This window comes from Nelumbo lutea, chromosome 6 (genome assembly GCF_056320005.1).
Source record: "Nelumbo lutea isolate HS-2025 chromosome 6, American lotus-T2T, whole genome shotgun sequence".
Taxonomy (NCBI): Eukaryota; Viridiplantae; Streptophyta; class Magnoliopsida; order Proteales; family Nelumbonaceae; genus Nelumbo; species Nelumbo lutea.
Window position 1 is genome coordinate 64,490,190 of NC_142689.1, and position 19,431 is coordinate 64,509,620.

The 19,431-nt window shown below is 35.4% G+C and overlaps 1 protein-coding gene across 1 annotated transcript; it reads left to right on the forward strand.

The window, feature by feature from the left end:
- The first annotated feature begins 3,128 nt into the window (after nucleotides 1–3,128).
- Nucleotides 3,129–17,881, forward strand: LOC148849270 (peptidyl-prolyl cis-trans isomerase CYP21-1-like). Its single transcript, XM_088951398.1, has 7 exons — nucleotides 3,129–3,374; nucleotides 5,931–6,009; nucleotides 6,489–6,623; nucleotides 16,363–16,386; nucleotides 16,481–16,663; nucleotides 16,789–16,864; nucleotides 17,471–17,881. The coding sequence occupies exons 1-7, from the start codon at nucleotides 3,276–3,278 to the stop codon at nucleotides 17,631–17,633; spliced, it is 759 nt and encodes a 252-aa protein (XP_088807524.1). The 5' UTR covers nucleotides 3,129–3,275; the 3' UTR covers nucleotides 17,634–17,881.
- The last annotated feature ends 1,550 nt before the right edge of the window (nucleotides 17,882–19,431 follow it).

The window sequence follows — 19,431 nt, forward strand, 5'->3', positions numbered from 1 at the left end:
GTATAACTTATAATTTTATGTATTATGAAATTCAATAAATAAGTAATATTGAAATAACTAAATAATGATATTATTTAAATAGATAAATAATATTGTAAATAAATAATTTTAAATATTAAAAAATTAATAACTAAATTTTATTTTAATATTATTTAAAAACAATCGAAATAGATTAAATAAAGAAATTATGTACTAACCTTAAAAATTTTATCAAAAACAAAAAAATTAATTATAATAGATTTAATAATATTTGATAATAAGAATATAAAATATAAATAATTTAAAACTTTTTAAATATTATTGAAATAATGAAAAATAGATTGAACAATGTAAAGTATTGAAACTTTCAAATAACAAAAATAGGTAATAACTTTCAAAAATGTTTCTAATAGATATGAAAAAATATAATAATAATTGCAATTATTAATGTACTAATGATAACAACATTATTTCACTTATATCAATTAATAATTCTAGAAAACAACTTTCAGAAAATTGATATTTATTAATAATAATTTTAAAATCTTAATATATAATTATTATATATTTATATATAATAAAATTTATATTTATTGTATTTTTGTGATAAATATATTTTTAATAATTATGTATAAATCAATTTTTGTTATGTTATTTAGTAGAAAGTTTTCAATAATTATTGGAGATTAAACTATTGTTATTTATTAGATATTAAACTATTAGTTTATCTAAAATTAGGAGTGTTAATGGATTGATTCGGTTTAGTTGTAAGTTGTTTGCCCAACCAAATTGACTTGGCTGGGTTGGGGAGTTGGTCACCCAAAACCAACCAACCATTAGTGAAAACTAGCCAACTTGGGTTATATTGGTTTGGGTCAATTTTTGACTTGGTTGGTTGTTCCAAAAGATTTAAACTTAAATAATTAAATTAAAAAATTATAGTGGTACTATTACAAAATAAATTAAAAAAATAAATTTATAATATAAATATTTTAGACTAAGGAATATGAGAATTTTCTCACTTTTCTATATTAAAATTAATATAATATAATATAATATACATAATATATATGGTCGGGTTGGTTTGGTTTTTGTCGATTAACAAATGACCAAACCAAAATTGAACCAACTTGGTTAGGTTGGGAAATTGCTGAATTGGAACCCACCAGAAATATTAGAAAACCAACCAACTCAAGTCGAGTTGGTCGGTTTCATCGGTTTAATGAACAACCTAGATGAAATTAATTATTGTTATTTTTGTATTGTAAAAATTTATTAAAATTGTATATAAAATATAACTAATTATTAATTATTTAAAAGGTTAAAATATAAAACAATTGGCTACTCATATGTGCTTTTATTGCTTAGCTTTTGCTTAATAATGCTCGTGCATCATACAAGTCCCTACTAGGTTTAACTTGAGTGGGTTGGGTTGGGTTAAAGATCAATCCAATCTTAAGTCTCAAACCTCAAGCTCAAGATTGGTCCAATTCAAGGTTAATCCTACCCACCTCAACAGGGCATGTTTTTTGTTTAAAGGATGGGTTTTGGGGCAAGTTGGGTTTTGTAGCTCAATTTCCAAATAGAATAGGTTATATATATATATATAAAATCAAGTCAATCAAAAAAGGAAAGGAAAGGAGCCAAGTGATACAAAAAGAACTCTATTCGATTTTTTAGTCTTATCTATAAGGGGAGATCATATAAAAAATGTAAATGATTCTTTTGTTTCCTTGGGTCATTGGCCGTCCTCTAGGAGTTTCGAGTTTAATACCAATATTTTAGCAACAAATCCAATAAATCTAAGTGTAGTTCTTGTTGTATTGATCTTGTTTGGAAAGGGACTATGTAGGAGTTGTTTATTTCAAGAATAGGCTACACCTAACCAGTTGCACCACTTTCTTTTCTCTCTCTCTGCATATATATATAAGTCCAATCTGAGTTTAGTTTAGACCTGTTTTTTTTGGCTCAAACCCATCCTAAAGTTCAAAAAACTTAAACCCAACCTGTGTTAAAGCTTTGATTGAATCGGGTTGGGCTTGAATTAGGTACACCCAACTTGCACCCCTAGCTCTATTACCTGAAATTGTTTTAATAAAGCCTGTGCATCGCATGGGTCCATGCTAGCTTGATTTCTATTGTAATAAATATCGGCTTTTGCTGGTAAAAATGGAGTTCAGGCTATATATATGTAAGCCCAATCTGAGTTTAGTTTAGGCCCTTTTTTTTTTTGGCTCAAACCCATCCTAAAGTTCAAAAAACTTAAACCCAACCTGTGTTAAAGCTTTGATTGAATCGGGTTGGGCTTGAATTGGGTGCACCCAACTTGCACCCCTAGCTCTATTACCTGAAATTGTTTTAACAAAGTCTCTGCATCGCATGGGTTCATGCTAGCTTGATTTCTATTGTAATAAATATCGGCTTTTGCTGGTAAAAATGGAGTTCAGGCTCAAATTTCTTTAAATAGATATAAATAAAAAGTATGAGAGAGGATAAATGAAAATTATAGATAATTTAGGAGATAAATAGGAATTAGAGATAATTTAAGGAAAGTGCGGGATAGTGGTGCAACTTGACTAGACATTAGAAAAACAATCCCTCTTTTTTCATGTATTGGTAGTTAGAGATAATTTAGCCTATGTTGTTTCTTTATCAGTTTAATGGATAATTATATTGAATTAAAAAATAAAAAATTCAAAAAAAAACAAGAAATAAAAAAAGGGGTTTAGAGCAATCAAAGGCATGCTAAATTAGACAACCTTGTTTTATACATAGATAGAATAGATTATTAAAAAATAAATAATATGATTTAATTTTTTTGGTAGAGAAATATCCTCAGTCAATTTATGGCCGGGAAGTAAAGTCAAATACAGAATCAGCATTATATATATATTAGTAAAGATTGTTAATTGGTAATTACCATTTACCACAGTGGTGCTTAGTTAGAAATAATGGAAGGAGAAAATGAAAGTTACCATTTACAGCGCTTCGGATTTGAGGTATTGCTTTTAAGTATTAACAGAACTCTGTACGAATACGAACGATTTCTTCAACTCTTCCAAGTTCCTATGCAAGAAAGAAATAAAGAGCGGTAGGGATTCTGGATTCGGCATCACGTGCTTCTGAGTTTGAGAAAGGCCATTCAGGTTCAGGCCAATAAGAGTTGTGAGTGCGAGCGCGTGCGCCAGCGGGAGAGAGAGAGAGAGAGGAGCGAGAGATGGTGAGAGTGAGGAGGGAAGTGGAAGATAGACCTCCAACTCAGGAAGAAGAAATTGTGTAGGGAGAAGCAGAGAACGATGCGTCGAGAATTATCACGTTTCTTCCAGCCCCGATGCCTTATTTTCTTGGTCGTTGTCGCCGTTGTCGTTTTTCTAGCGTTCCCGACTTCTCACCAGGTAAAATTTTCTTAGCTATGGAACGATCTTTTCTTATTCTTTCGGATTTTCACCATGTTTGTTTTTTGTATGAGAGCACTGAATTCGTATGCAGTAGGTCTTCCCTACATTTTTCTTGTAAGTTCAAAATTTATGAGTTTTGTTCAAGTTTCCCCTATTTGGGTATTTGTTTGTTGGGAAGCTTGCAAAGATTAGAGATTCTTTTTCTCTTTTCAAGCATTGATTGATTTTTCTATGCTCTTACTCTTTTTTGTGCGATTTGGGAATCGTGTGTCACGTAAATGGATTTCGATCCACTTGTGACCTTGATGGATTTAGATGGATTTAGGTGAAATTATGTACTCGAAGTCATTGGATCTTGAATGTTGTAGAGAAGACCTAAAGACCCTTTCTTTGGTTACGGAATAAAAGGATTTCTATAGTTTGTTTGCGTGTTGTTGCTCAAAATGAGTCTACGATGCGATTCGAAAGATGAATGTTTTTCCAACTCTTAATAAACATTATACCCAAGAATGCTTATTTGCTGATGGACGTTTCTCATTTTTGACTCTCAGACTTAGTTTATTATAACCAGACAGCGTATAATGCTTCTAGCAGTTAGCACCCATTTTGTAGGATTTTTTCTAAGCTCAGTGACTGAATTATTTTCTCTCGATTGGGATTTGTATTGCCACCATTACCTATGGTCTGCATGATCATCCAATCAAGTGCAACACAATAAATTTTTGTTTAATGAGACTGTCTTCCTAAAGCAATTAATACCTGAAAAGTGTTCTTTTGTTTGTTATATGTGTTTTTTTTAAGTAAAATACATATAAACTAGGGTAGTTCCCTAGGTTTCATAATCATATTTTCTTAATAATTATACGTAATTTTCATAAAAAAAGTATAAATTCATGTTAAAGTATAGAAAATCAACATATTCATGGGAAGAAAAAGAAGAAAGAAAAGAAAATTCAAAAAATATAGGGGCCTGAACCCCTATTTTTTGTTATGGAAAATTCAAAATTTTTGAAGTATTTGAGGGTTCAATACAACATTTATCAATGTCTATGTTGATTAAACCCTAAAAAATAAAAAAACAATAAAAAGAAATTAGTATATAAGCACACAAAATCAATATTTTAGTTTAATATTGTCTATTTTATAATTATAATCTCAAAAAATTAAGAATATAAAAGTATTTTATAACACAATGTACAAAACTGCTGGGCAATTAGGCGAGCTGAGCCTCTAACGACACCTTGTCACCTAGGTGTTGCCTTGACCACTATGATATGTGCTATTGCACAAAATAAGGTAAGGATGTCTTGCATGAAAATTTTGATTTCTATTGTAAAAAAATCGGCTTTTGCTGGTGAAAATGGAGCTCATGGTTCATTATTGTTTCTGGGCACCTGTTGATCATCTCCATTCAATTCTATCATCCACTAATACTTGAACAACTTTTTTATGGTAAAATTTTAAAATGTGCATATAACATCAGGAGCCTTCATGCTTTTGTAAATACATGCATATATATTTTTTTTCTTTATTAAGTTTTGAAATTAAAGTCAAAAGTACCCAAAATCCACTCTAGGACCAGAGTTTCATTTTTTTTTATATTAAACATACACAAAAAGCAAGGTGTATTCTGGTTAAGTGGCAGGGTTTTGGGGTTGAAATTTGCCCACTAATAAATAAGAGTAAGAAGAAGTGAAGAACCTGTGGAGATATTTTGAGTCTCAAGCCAATTTGCCATATGAAAGATTCTTTGGTCATTCGACCTTCTTCGCTAAATGATTCTATTAGTAAGCAGGCCTGCTAGTCAGTTCATTTAGTGAGCTTCCCTAAATGACCGTGTAATCTTCTTTGTTGCAATCTTGTTGGGAAACTAATATGGCCCCGCACGTTTGTTTTTATGGCTTCTATTCATGGCTAAATTCAGCCCCAGAAGAACTTGCCACATGTCAATAACCCTTCTTTTGAGCAAATTTTGTATTAAAAAAATATAATTCTTGAAGGCTAATATTTGTTGGAGGATTTGGACTCCTGAATCCAGAGGGCCCCCAACTCAACTAACAGTTCAAATCTGCCACATCATCCCTCCATGTGGCAGAAATAGGTAAGTTGCATAAGGAATCTCTCTAATTTATCCAGTTAGAAAATATTTTTTTTCCAAAAGTTGTTAATTTTTTGCTCTCTACTAATTCTTAAGTTTTGAAACAAACTACAAAAGGTAACCAATAACCTGAGCCATTAGAATTTGGAAAACTTTCTTGCAACACTTCATACCATGTTGTTAAGTATGAGTGAGCATATACCATTGCAATTTTTCTGTCTTTTACATGACTTAATTTTAATTTAATTTGGGATGCCAAGTGCCATTTATATGAGTTCCCTCCTTTAGAAGCTTGATGTTTGGTTCTCTTCTTATCATATGTCTGATCCCTACACTGTGTCATTGTTATGATATTTGTTGCTTGTATCTGTGTTGCTCAACTGTTAAAATCTTCATGATTGAAAAAAAAACAATTAATCACTTTATGTTCATTCAAATTCTTCTTTGTATTTTAGGAGGAAGAGAAGTTGGAGGAGATCCCAACAATTACTCACAGAGTATTCTTGGATGTTGATATTGATGATCAACGTATTGGTATGAAAATTCCATTTTGCTAGATAATATGTGCATAATGGCATTAATTTTCATTTAATTTTTCCTTTGTGAATGAACTGTGCTGTTTTCCTTATCTGTCTAGGCCAGCTTGTGCTCAAGTTAAGTGATTCAAAATTTATTCTCTTGGGGTTATTTTGTTAATATAATAAAAATTTACTGTCGGTACAGTGTTCATATCTTATTTCACCTCTTAAAAACCTTTTTAGCCTGTACTTTGGATACCTCAGAAAATATATCTCTTAACAACAGAGAAAAATAGGAAATAGATATCTATATGATTGATGAAGAAAAATATTTCCAGATGAATGTTCCTACATCTTTAACCATTTTCTGTTAGCCAGCTATTACATTCCATGGTATTGTTCTGCAAATGTTTTAAAACGTTTTCTTTGACTTTTAATGCGTCCAATTGCATCTGATTTAGCCAGATATTCCTTATCTGGTGAATTGGTTGCTAGGTTCCAAGAAGGATGCCTCCAAAACTACAAAATGCTACTGGGTATTTACTGTTGCTTGTTGCACAAATGTTGCTCATAACAATTGTAATACTTGGAAGTTACCAGCAGTTATTAAGATCCTCGTAGTGAAGAAAGGTCATTACCAATGCTAGTCTGAACCATCCAGGATCTTGAGCGGGATGGACTGGATATGGTCCTAACTCCTGGCACTTTTGCACAAAGTGGTTACTGTTGCACTTGAACCTATGTTCACACTGTTACAGACATTATCTTCATCTTCAAACTCCTATTTTGTACATCTAGTACGAATTTTGTTATTGATAATAAAAAAACTTTGTTAAATAACAATGGATATGGCACTGAACAGAACATAATGGTGAAGCAGGATTCATGTAGCTGACTCCATATAGTTGGGACAAGGCTTAGATGATGATGAATGAAAAAGTTTGTTAAATGAAATAGCAAAAATGCAGCTCATTTCTTTTGACATGATGAATGAAAATGCATCAAATATAGATGCCAGAAACCCCTAAACTTTATTGTAGCTTGGGGAATATCTAGAACCTAATAAAACTAACATCTGTGCAGACCATTTCTGGCTAAGTTAACTGAATTGTTTAATAGGAATTTGACATGATGTTTTATTCTCAGGATCTTGTTATGGTAAACAGCCATAATGACTTTGCTTTTGTGTTCTCCAATTGATGTTGATCTGGCAAACAAGTGTTACTCATGTGAGGTTTTCTTTACTGAACTGGGGCCCATACATCATATAAATTTACTAACTTTATATCCATATTGCGAAAGCTGAAATAAAACCCTTTGTGAATCATCTGTTTAGAGCACTGGAAACTTGAAAAATAATTTAAGTCCAGACAGCAATTGATAGAAATAATCAGTAATTTAGATTTTCTTTTTAAAATTCAGTCGTGGTTTAAGAATTTCATCCTATATGTCAACACCAATATGGTTATTTATCTGATAATGATACTATTATGGTCTGCAATCTCTTATGAAGCAGAATAAAAATAAAAAGAAAAGAAATGAATAGAAAGAGAGAAAGGATAGAAGAAAAGAGAGAAGAAGAGAAAGAAAACAAGAATTTGGCATGGAGAAGATAAGAGAAAATTAACTACCCTACCTGCCATGACCAGATTTGTATTTATAATAGGAGAGTAAATACATAGAATTAACCAAGCTAGCCTCTTTTAGTAGTTTTGAAGTAGAAGGAAAGAATTGACCTGTTGCCTACTATTCTGACATAGAATGTATTACTTCTGATGGGTACATACGAGGAAAGAAAAAAATATTACATAAGTGAACCATCCTATGGAGTTGGTATTGGTCATGCTGGCAATTGGTACATTAGTGTGTTGTGTGTTTTAGAATTTAGAGGATAAATCAACATTTGGATTTAATTTAGTTTTGCATGGGTTCTTAATGTTTTTTCCAAGTACTTTTGGTTTTTCCAGATTGCTTATCACTTTTGAGTATGTTGCCCTATCACCTTTACTCCTTTAGTATCTCATTTTGCACCCATATGGTTCTGCCATTGTCTTTTTGGTAGAGAAACAGTTGCATTATCTCATCCATCGACTGGTTTTGGATTTGGACAGTCCATTATAATTATTGGATTGGGCCAATCCAAAATAAATTAGTCCATATTCTTATTGGTCTGAATTGGACCTAAACCAAATTTCCAATAGTCCGATCATGAGGCCAAACCCTTGTCCGATTTGAAACCAATCAAAACTGAAGCCAGCATAAAATTACTTTTATGAAAGTACTTTTACGAAAACACTTTTACAAAAGCACTTTTATAAAAAGTAATTTTATGAAAAGTACTTTTATGAACTTTTATGAATTGGACCTAAACCAAATTTCCAATAGTCCGATCATGAGGCCAAACCCTTGTCCAATTTGAAACCAATCAAAACTGAAGCCAGCATAAAATTACTTTTATGAAAGTACTTTTACGAAAACACTTTTACAAAAGCACTTCTATAAAAGTAATTTTATGAAAAGTACTTTTATGAACTTTTATGAATTGGACCTAAACCAAATTTCCAATAGTCCGATCATGAGGCCAAACCCTTGTCCAATTTGAAACCAATCAAAACTGAAACCAGCATAAAATTACTTTTATGAAAGTACTTTTACGAAAACACTTTTATAAAAGTAATTTTATGAAAAGTACTTTTATGAATTGGACCTAAACCAAATTTCTAATAGTCCGATCATGAGGTCAAACCCTTGTCCAATTTGAAACCAATCAAAACTGAAGCCAGCATAAAATTACTTTTATGAAAGTACTTTTACGAAAACACTTTTACAAAAGCACTTTTATAAAAGTAATTTTATGAAAAGTACTTTTATGAACTTTTATGAATTGGACCTAAACCAAATTTCCAATAGTTCGATCATGAAGCCAAACCCTTGTCCAATTTGAAACCAATCAAAACTGAAGCCAGCATAAAATTACTTTTATGAAAGTACTTTTACGAAAATACTTTTACAAAAATACTTTTACGAAAGCACTTTTAAAAAAGTACTTTTATGAAAGCACTTTTACAGAAGCAGTTTTATGAAAGCACTTTTACAGAAGCAGTTTTATGAAAGCACTTTTACAGAAGCAGTTTTATGAAAGCACTTTTACAGAAGCAGTTTTATGAAAGCACTTTTACAGGAGCAGTTTTATAAAAGCATTTTTACAAAAGTACTTTTACATGAAATCACTTTTACAAAAGAACTTTTATGGAAGTACTTTTATAAATGCACTTTTATGGAAGTACTTTTTATAAAATCACTTTTCTAAAAGCAATTTTATGAAAGTACAAAGACACTTTTATGCGAGTACTTTTATAAAAGTACTTTTATGAAAGCATTTTTACAAAAACACTTCTACGAAAGTACTTTTATAAAAGTACTACAAAAGCATTTTTACAAAAGCACTTTTATGAAAGCATTTTTACAAAAGCACTTTTATGAAAGCATTTTTACAAAAGCACTTTTATGAAAGCATTTTTACAAAAGCACTTTTATGAAAGCATTTTTACAAAAGCACTTCTATGGAAGTACTTTTATAAAAGTACTACAAAAGCATTTGTACAAAAGCACTTTTATGAAAGCACTTTTATAGAAGCACTATTACGAAAATAATTTTATAAAAGTACTTTTACGAAAGCATTTTTATAAAAGCACTTCTACGAGAGCACTTTTATAAAAGTACTTTTATAAACACAATTTAACAGAAGCATTTTTACGAAGTACTTTCATAGAAGTGCTTTTACGAAATGCACTTTTATGAAAATAATTTATCAAAAACAGCACTTTTATGAAAAAACTTTTACAAAAGTGCTTTTTCAACGCCAAAAGGGTATATTTTTGTAATTTTCAGATTTTCTTCATTTTTATATATGTTTTTTAATTTTTATATGTTCTGTTTTTTAATATATTTTTTTTATATTTCATTCGGTTTGGATTGGATTGGATTTGGACTGGATTGGGTCCAGTCCATTTGTAAGTGGCTCACATTGGACTAGATCAGGTTGGATCAAATCCAGTTCAATTGACACCTCTAGCTGTATGTATTACTTACACTTATTGATGCTTGGAGTATTTCTTTTGATAACTAAAATTTTTTATTAATTGTAAATAAGTGGAATCATAAGTACAAGAACCTTCCCGCAAAAAATTGAAAGAGGGTCAAGATACATTTGATGCACAAAGGAGCTAAAACATAATCCACATTTTATTTGCATTCAATATTTCAATTTTATTACCATCCAAATGCTATTTATGGATGATGTATTACTTTATATCTGCAACTTAAATATCATTAAGGAACACTGTACAAAGAAAAACCTTTTAAATAATATGCACACTTGTACAAACTGGCAAGTATTTATCAAGTTCTTCAAGCATAATCCAACACTGTCTCAATATAGAAGGCTGGAGAAGGTGAGTCTCTCAGGGCTGAGATCCTGGCGGCTTTGGAAGAGGTTGAAAGAGCTAAAAAACTGAGTATTAGTAAGCTGGTAATAGAAGGAGATGGAGGTGGTACTGTGGTAGTGGATTGGTTAAAGGAAGACAAGAATGAGCTTTGGAACTATGGCAATGAAAAGAAATTTAAATGGCCGATAAAGGACATTGATGTAAAATATAGTTGGGTGAAGAGAAGTGCAAATTCTTTTGTTGATGGGTTAGCCAAACAAGGGGTGAATGGGGAATCTTTATTCTAGACAATCCATGTGTTAGGAACCTGCCTAACTTAGGGCTCTTTGAGGGAGCCAACCTCCTGAATTCGTTGGAAGGAGAGAGAGAGAGAGAGAGAGGGAGATTAATGCCGAAAGAATTCCTGTCCTATTTCTCTTTGTGCTTCACTACTTATACTGTTTACAATCTTTGATTTCTTTCTGCTACAACTGTTGCAAGTGGCCTTCTCTTGTAAAACTGATTAACTGCTTTCTGTTGGTTTGTTCTAGCAGTCTTTACAATCCCCCCCCCCCCTCCTTTAGAGCGACCTTGCCCTCAAGGTCTAATGTGGGAAAATTTGATTGCAGATCTAAGTAGGATTCCCAGGTTGCATCATCTTCTGGGAGTTTAGACCAAACAACTAATGCTTCTGGTATGACTCTTCCACCACGACGCACCCATCTGAAATTAATGATGCGGGCTGGCTCAGTCTGCACTTGTCCTTCATCTGAAAATGTGGGAAGGGTTGCACTTGTAATGACTCCTGGCTTTGACCCTTTCTTCAGTAAGGAGATATAGAATACAGGGTGCAGTTTTGATGTTGCCGGAAGGTCTAGCTTGTATGCCACTGACCCTATTCTCTCAAGCATTTTAAATGGTCCAAAATAGTGCGGGCTGAGTTTGTTCCACTATCGGCTTGCAACTGAAATCTATCTGAAAGGTTGTAATTTGAGAAACACCCAATCACCGACTTCATATTAGACATTCTTGTGATGTTTATCATAGGTGTGCTTCACCCATTGCTGTGCCTGTAAGACATGATGTCTCAGTTCCTTTAACACCTCATCTCGTTGCGTCAGCTGTTCTTCTAAGGCCGCTACTGTGGTAGGCCCTTTTTCATAAGGAAGTAGAGGGGGAGGGTCCCAACCATATAGAGCTCTAAAGGGTGTCATCCCAGCGACGCTATGGAAAGTGGCGTTGTACCACCATTCAGCTCAGTGGATCCACTTCACCCATTGTCTTGGTCGATCTCCCGCAAAGCATATCGGATATGTTTCGAGACTCTTGTTAACTGCTTCTGTTTGTCCATTAGATTGGGGGTGGTAGCTAGTTGACTTGAAGAGTTTAACACCGTGCAGGCGAAAAAGCTCAGCCAAAAAATGGCTCATAAAAATAGGGCCCCTGTCTGATACAATTGAGCTGGGGAGCCCGTGTAGGCGCACAATTTCCCAGAGGAACAATTCAGCCACTGTGACTCTGTAAATGGGTGTGATAGAGGTACTGTATTTTGTCAATCTATCCACTACCACAAGGATAATTGTTTTGCTGGCAGAAACGAACAATCCCGTGATTAAATCAATTGATATTATCATCCCAGACTTTGGTTGGTATTGGGAGTGGTTGCAAGAGGCCTGCTGGTGTTGTAGTGGCTGACTTATTTTGTTGGCATACTGCGCACCCAACTATGAAGTTCTGGATAGATGCACACATGGCTTTCCAATGGAATTGTGTGGCGATGCGTTTTTGTGTTCGTAGGATGCCAGAGTGGCCACCTGTGGGCGAGGCATGGAATAATTCCAGGAGCTTCCTTAGATGAGAAGAATCTGCTAGAATTTCTAGGCGTCCTTTGAAGAAGAGTAGATCATTCTTGATGGTATACCCGGGGTCTAGTGAGGGAGTTGCCAATACTTGGGCCTTCAACTGCTGTAACTCCCTATGTGATTGGGCTTCTTTTTGAAGTAGATCCAAGAATGGAGATGTTGGAGAAGATACTAGTAATTGAAATGATTGTGGGTGCCATGAGAGGGAGTCAACCACTTGGTTAGCATCCCCTGCTTTGTACTCAATTATGTAGTCGTATCCCAGTAGCTTGGATATCCATCGTTGTTTCGGGGATAGGACTGATTGATCCAATAAGAACTTCAAACTTTGATGGTCGGTCCGAATTATGAACCGTTTACCGAGCAAGTAGGATCGCCAACATTGGACTGCTAAGACCACTGCTATTAATTCTCGTTCATAAACTGATTTGGCCCACTTTTGTGATGTTAAGGCCTTGCTAAAAAAGGCTAGTGGTCGCCCCTCTTGCATGAGAACAGCCCCAACACTTTGACCAGAGGCATCACACTCAATGATGAAGTCTTTTGTGAAATCGGGCAATGCTAATGTTGGACGGCTCACAACTGCTTGTCTCAACTGCTCAAAAGCTTGTTGGGCCTGGGTTGACCAGTGAAAAGCATCTCGTTTCAGCAATTGGGTCAACGGGGTAGCTATTAGGCCGTAGTTTTTGATGAAGCAGTGATAGTACCCAGTTAGGCCCAAGAAGGCCCTCAAATCTTTCACACTTTTGGGTTGCAGCCAGCCCATTATACTGGAGATTTTATCTGGGTTGGCTGCTATAGTTTCGTTCTCTACAACATGTCCCAAGTAGTAAAACTTGGTTTTGTCCAAAGGAGCACTTGGACTCTTTAGCGAACAACTGGTGGGCCTTAAGTGTTGCAAGGGTGACTTGTAGATGATTCAGATGTTCCTCCCAATTGGGGCTATAGACCAATATGTCATCAAAGAAAACAAGGATGAACTTACGTAAATATGGCTGGAATATGTCGTTCATTAATGCTTGAAATGTGGCTGGAGCGTTGGTAAACCCAAATGGCATGACCAGGAACTCATAGTAGCCATCATGTGTCCTGAAAGCCGTTTTGTGAACATCCTCCCTATGTACCCTTATTTGATGATACCCAACTCGTAAATCTAATTTTGAGAATATGGTGGCTTGACCGAGTTCATCAAGCAACTCATCATTGACTGGTATTGGAAATCGGTCTTTAATGGTGATATTGTTAAGGGCTTTGTAATCAATACAAAATCGCCACGTCCCATCCTTCTTTTTGACTAATAATACCGATGAAGAGAATGGGCTGTGACTGGGCTATATTTTCCCTTGCTTAGGCATATCTTGAACTTGCTTCTCGATTTCAAATTTTTGAAAATAAGGGTATCGGTAAGGTCTTACATTGGTTGGGGCGGCTCCCGGCATGAGGGGGATGCAGTGGTCATGCTCCCGATGTGGTGGAAGTTCTTGGGGTTCTTCAAACACGCTGCCGTATTGCTAAAGGAGTTGTTGTAGGTAGCTTTGGAAGTCTCTAAAGGTGGGCTGGTCCAATTTGAGTCCATGTGCATGAATATGGGCTGATTCGGATCTCCCATTTGCTATGTTAATGTTGCAAGACTGATGGGCCTTGGACCCTTGCATGTTTGCCCTTGTAGATGGAATGTAGAGTTCCCTGATGTGAAGTCCATGGTGAGACATGCCCAGTCACAGATCACGGGCCCTAGCTGTCTTAACCATTGAATGCCTAGTACCATGTTCGCTCCACTGAGATGAAGAGGATATAGGTTCATCGAAAACTGGTGACCCTGAACCTTTAGTGGTAAGCCCATGCATATACTATTGCAGGATAGGCTATTACTATTGGCCACATGAATCGTAAAAGCCATTGTTGGTTGAATTGGGAGTCCCATTTTATCCACCAAGACTTGAGTTATGAAGTTAAGGGAATTGTCACTATCTATGAGGATTGACACTTGGCGTCCCCAGATTAGCCTGAAAACTCTCATTGTTTGAGGGGACGCAAGTCCCGTAAGGGCTTGTAGAGATATTTCAGGTGTGCCATTGGGTTGTATTTCCCACCTTGGGTCAGATTCCCCGCAACCGGTGAGGTTGTCTTCCTCTTCGACATCTGTTTGGAGGAGAAATGCTTGTTGTTTCTTGCACCAATGGCCCGACCCGAATTTCTTTTCACAGTTGTAGCAGAGTCCTTTGTCTCTGCAGGCTTGCATCTTTGCCCAAATAAGCTGTTTGAAAGGAACTAATGGACCTGGGCTCAGTATTCCTTCCTCCTTGTCTGGTGCTGTCGTCCTGATTCTTGGACCTCATGGCCGTTGCACCTTTCTTGCTCGGGCGAACTTATCTTCATACAATCTTGCTAGCGCTGCTGCATTTATGATCGAAGTGGGCTGCATTGCCTTCACTTCTAGTCGCAGTTCTTCTTTCAGGCTACTGACGAAGCTTCCCACCAGTGCCCTCTCCGTTCACCCTTGGACTCTCATGGCCAGCTTTTCGAACTCCATCTGTTAATCTTTAACTGATCCCACCTACCACAGCTTTGCCAGACTCTCATCGTGATTTTTGAACCCAAACGATCCAAAACGGATAGTCATGGCATTGGTGAAGTCTGCCCAAGTTTGACGAGGGTGCCGCTGTCGGTACCATTGAAACCAGAGGATAGCTTCCCCTTCAAGATGTGCAGAAGCCAGAGCTACCCTGTCTTGCCCGGGTGTTTCATGGTAATCAAAGTACCATTCAGCTCTGAGAATCCAGGGAATTGGGTCGCCACTTGAGAAGATGGGGAAGTCGATTTTGGCTGCTCTCATTGCCACCAACCATATTCTGTGGTTGTTTTCATTGTTGTGCTCTTCTTGGCTTCCTCTATCGTTGTTCGTTGCCCAGCCGATTGAGAGAGCAGTGAAACTTTCCATCATTTCTTTGAGATCTGAAGACATTTGATGAATCTCTACCTCCATCTGATCCACTCGGGTGTCTACTAACGTGTTTCTTGTGTTGGTCATGCTGGCTCTGATACCAACTTGTTAGGAGCCTGCCTAACTCAGGGCTCTTCGAGGGAGCCAACCTCCTGAATTCATTGGAAGGAGAGGGAGAGGGAGATTAATGCTGAAAGAATTCCTGTCTTATTTCTCTTTGTGCTTCACTACTTATACTGTTTACAATCTTTGATTTCTTTCCGTTACAGCTGTTGCAAGTGGACGACTAGTTGTGCTTCACTACTTATACTGTTTACAATCTTTGATTTCTTGTAAAATTGATTGACTGTTTTCTGTTGGTCTGTTCCAGCAGTCTTTACACCATGTTTTGAGCTCTTTTGTAAACTTGGGATGGCTTTTTGGGTTTGATGTTTTTCTTTTTCACAACCTCTTGTTGTATACTTCTACTCTAAATTAATGAATTAATTTTTTGTTGCTTATCAAAAAAAAAAAACAAGATTGATCTCAGGTTCTCAAGTACTACATGGATCGCTGCTTAAAAACTTGGGAAGGTTGAAAGGACTGATCTATTTTCTGAGAAAGCTGAACTTCCAACGTATCTGGCTAGGTCATTAGAATGGTGAGGGGACCATTTAGGATCTGTTTGGAAGTGCTTGCTTATATCCCATTCCCATATGGAATTTTGTTGGTTAATATGATAACTTGCAACATTGAGTTTCAAATTGAAGTGGAATTTTCCAACTGTGTATATTGCAATAAAATTAGGGGTGCAAGTTGGGCCAGATTAGGTCAGGTTGAGGTCCACCCTACCCAACCCGAGTTGTTGAACCCCCCAACCCTAAAACTTTGGGTTGGGTTTGAATTCCTTGTTTAAATAGGCGCTAAGGGTGCATGTAAATTCTATAATAGCATTATTATGTGTAAAAGGAACATAGTTGTCATTGTTTTAGTATAAAAAGTTTGCCTTCAATATATATGTGTGTGTGTGTATGTAGCTAGGTTTGGGTTAACCCAGCCCATGTTGCTGCTCTAATAAATGTTTGAGTTTCTTTTTTTGTTTGATTTCATGCTATCTAGCTCCACCTTATGTAATTTTTTCTTTCTTTTTTTGCAGAAAATTTCAGGGCTTTATGCACAGGTACCCTCTTGAAATTATTTTCTTGTTATTTGTGTTTTGCCTTTACCATTGTTGGGATAAGATTTATTAAGATGATTTGTTATTTCAAGTATAGGTGAGAAAGGGAAAGGTGCCAATGGAAAAAATCTACACTACAAGGGAATACCATTTCATCGTATAATCTCTGGGTTCATGATCCAAGGTGGAGATATTGTTTATGGGGATGGGAGAGGAAGTGGTTCTATTTATGGTGGAACATTTCCTGATGAGAATTTCAGGATAAAACACTCTCATGCAGGTCCCATAGCATCATCCCCTTCTCCTTGATTTTTCTTGAGATTCCTTTAATTCTCTGTGCATATCTTATAGTGGCTATACTTTCTCCTTTATTTTTTCATGTCTAAACTATACCTTTGGTTGTAGGTGTTGTATCCATGGTGAATTCTGGACCTGATTCCAATGGCTCACAGTTCTTCATAACTACAGTTAAAGCCAGCTGGTAAGCTACAACTATCAATGTATCATCATCATCATAATAGCCATATCTCCAACTACATGGAATCGCCTTAAAAAAAGTACATGGAGTCATATTCCATTCTTTTTGGTGCCATATTCATTGTTAAATTATAAGTGCTTAAATCATCACTTACCACAACCCGTCTTTTTTGGTAATCTACAAGGCTCGGTACGGAAGGAGTACAAATATAAATATGTAGAGTGGAAAACCTTATATTTTGTATTATTTTGTATGTAATTTGTACTCTTTCCAGATTGAGCCTAAGTTCTTATATTACCCAAAACTATGATCAAAATAAGATGATTCCATAAGACTTCTTAAAAGAGAATGCTGTATTGAATAAGCAGCCAGATGTCGGTGAACCCACATCTCCTGCGAGTAAAAACTGTGTACAGGGTATCCAATCACACATTAGGAATATCTCCTGTACATGTATGTTAATTCATAGGGAGATCAGAGATGTTCCCCATTATGCAGCTGGATGCCTATGCTTGCAGAGTTTTTGCTTGCAGGGGATCCTGTTGCCATGTTGGACTGCGGGAGAGGATGCATGAGTTCCTGTGTAATATTTTTGGTATACTTCTCTAGGTTGGATGGGGAGCATGTCGTCTTTGGCAAGGTTATTCAAGGTATGGACACTGTATACGCAATAGAGGGGGGAGCTGGGACCTACAGCGGGAAACCTAGGAAGAAGGTTGTTATCGCAGACTCAGGTGAGATACCCATGAACAAATGGGATGAAGAAAGCTGACCAACTTCACCAAATGACCTCTGCCATTAAAACTGTCGTCCGTGTAACCTGACAACCCGTCATCCATTGGTTTATTTGGGTGTGCTCCCGAGATTGGTTTCATGTTTATTGCCAATGGAATTGCTCTATGCATGAATTTTTCCCAGGCGGTATCAGTTCTATGGCCATTAATATATTATTGCCAAAGTTCATGGTCTGTTGTTTGTATCCCATTGACGCTTATTAATATATACATGTACTTGTTGCAATTGACTTGACTCATGCGTGTTCAGTGTTGTATTATCGCCCTTTAACAAAAGGGTAGTTAATGTTAGTAAGCATACTAGCATATTATTTCGGCCACATTTAATAACATTTCAATGGATTTTTTTTTTTTCGGAGTTCAAATGGGCTCCCCAAGGAGCGTCCCCACGCCTGCCCCATAATGCACATCTCAGTGTGCATTAACATTATTTTCCGGATGTACTGTAGGACGCGTGTGGTTCATGCTCTATGGGAAGCTCATGCAAATTCGAGGAAGGTGTCTGTTGGATCAATGGAGTCTCTTGGGTTGGAATGCGTATTGTATAATTAGCAATGTTTAGAAAATTGGACCGCATCAGCCGGTTGAACCAGTTGAATTGTGACTCAAGGCCCTGATGGGTTTTGGTTATACCTCAATAACTCGGACTTGTTCAAAACCTGTTGAAAATCAGTTAATCGGCTAGTTGAATTGAAAAACCGATGAATTAGTCCTGGTTTCATGAAACTGCCTGGGTTTATACATAAGTGAAATTTTAAAATGTTAACTAGATTTGAATTCAAGACTTCTTATTTTCATAGATTATTTAATTACTATTAAGAATTAAAGTATTGGTATTGGGTATCGTATCAGGCAACTTGGATACAGATACGTTTGAAAAATGCATGGATATGAACGAAAAAACATTGAAATGTTTGAATACGCTAAGAAAATGCATACAAATTTCACAAGTATATTAATAACACTAAATTTAATGTCAAAACAAATATAAATAATATATAAATATCTAGGAATTGTATATTTAAATGATATATATATATATATATATATATATATATATATATTTATATTTATTCCTATATATATATATGGATATGTTTTAAAAATGCATTGATACATCATACAAATTTCACAAATATATTAATAACACTAAATTTAATGTCAAAATAATCACAAATAGTGTATAAATAAATAGGAAATATATATTTTTATGGGATATGTGAAAAAATACATTACAGTTATTATACTAGGATGCATAAATATCATACAACTTTATTGATAATACATTAATCAAGAGTCCTGTTGGAGAAGTTCATTGTCAGCATTACACCATGGGAGCAAGATACAACTTCACCTTGGAGAGTAGATATACACAAAAGATGCTCAAAGCTAATAGCTAATATCCTGCTCTCACTGTCTCTGATAACCACTCCAAAAACAGTATTACCATTTCCATCAAAAGAACCATCCACATTAATTTTCAGAGTTTCCAAAAAGATTAGTGAATGGTTTCTTCATATACTTAAAAAGAATTTTGCTATATTTTCAGCAAAATCATCTTCCTCTCCCTCCAAGACCTGATAAAAGCCACAATAGAAGAGGAAGGGTTAGGAGGGGAGTCATTAAAAATACAATTATTTCTGCTTTTCCAGATGATCCAAAGAAGAAGAGCATATTGGATTAAAAGCTCCTCCTTCCTTGATTTCTCTATAGAATAGAAATAAATCCACTGTTCCAGCTAATCAGCAAACTGAGAATAGTTTTGGACCATATCAG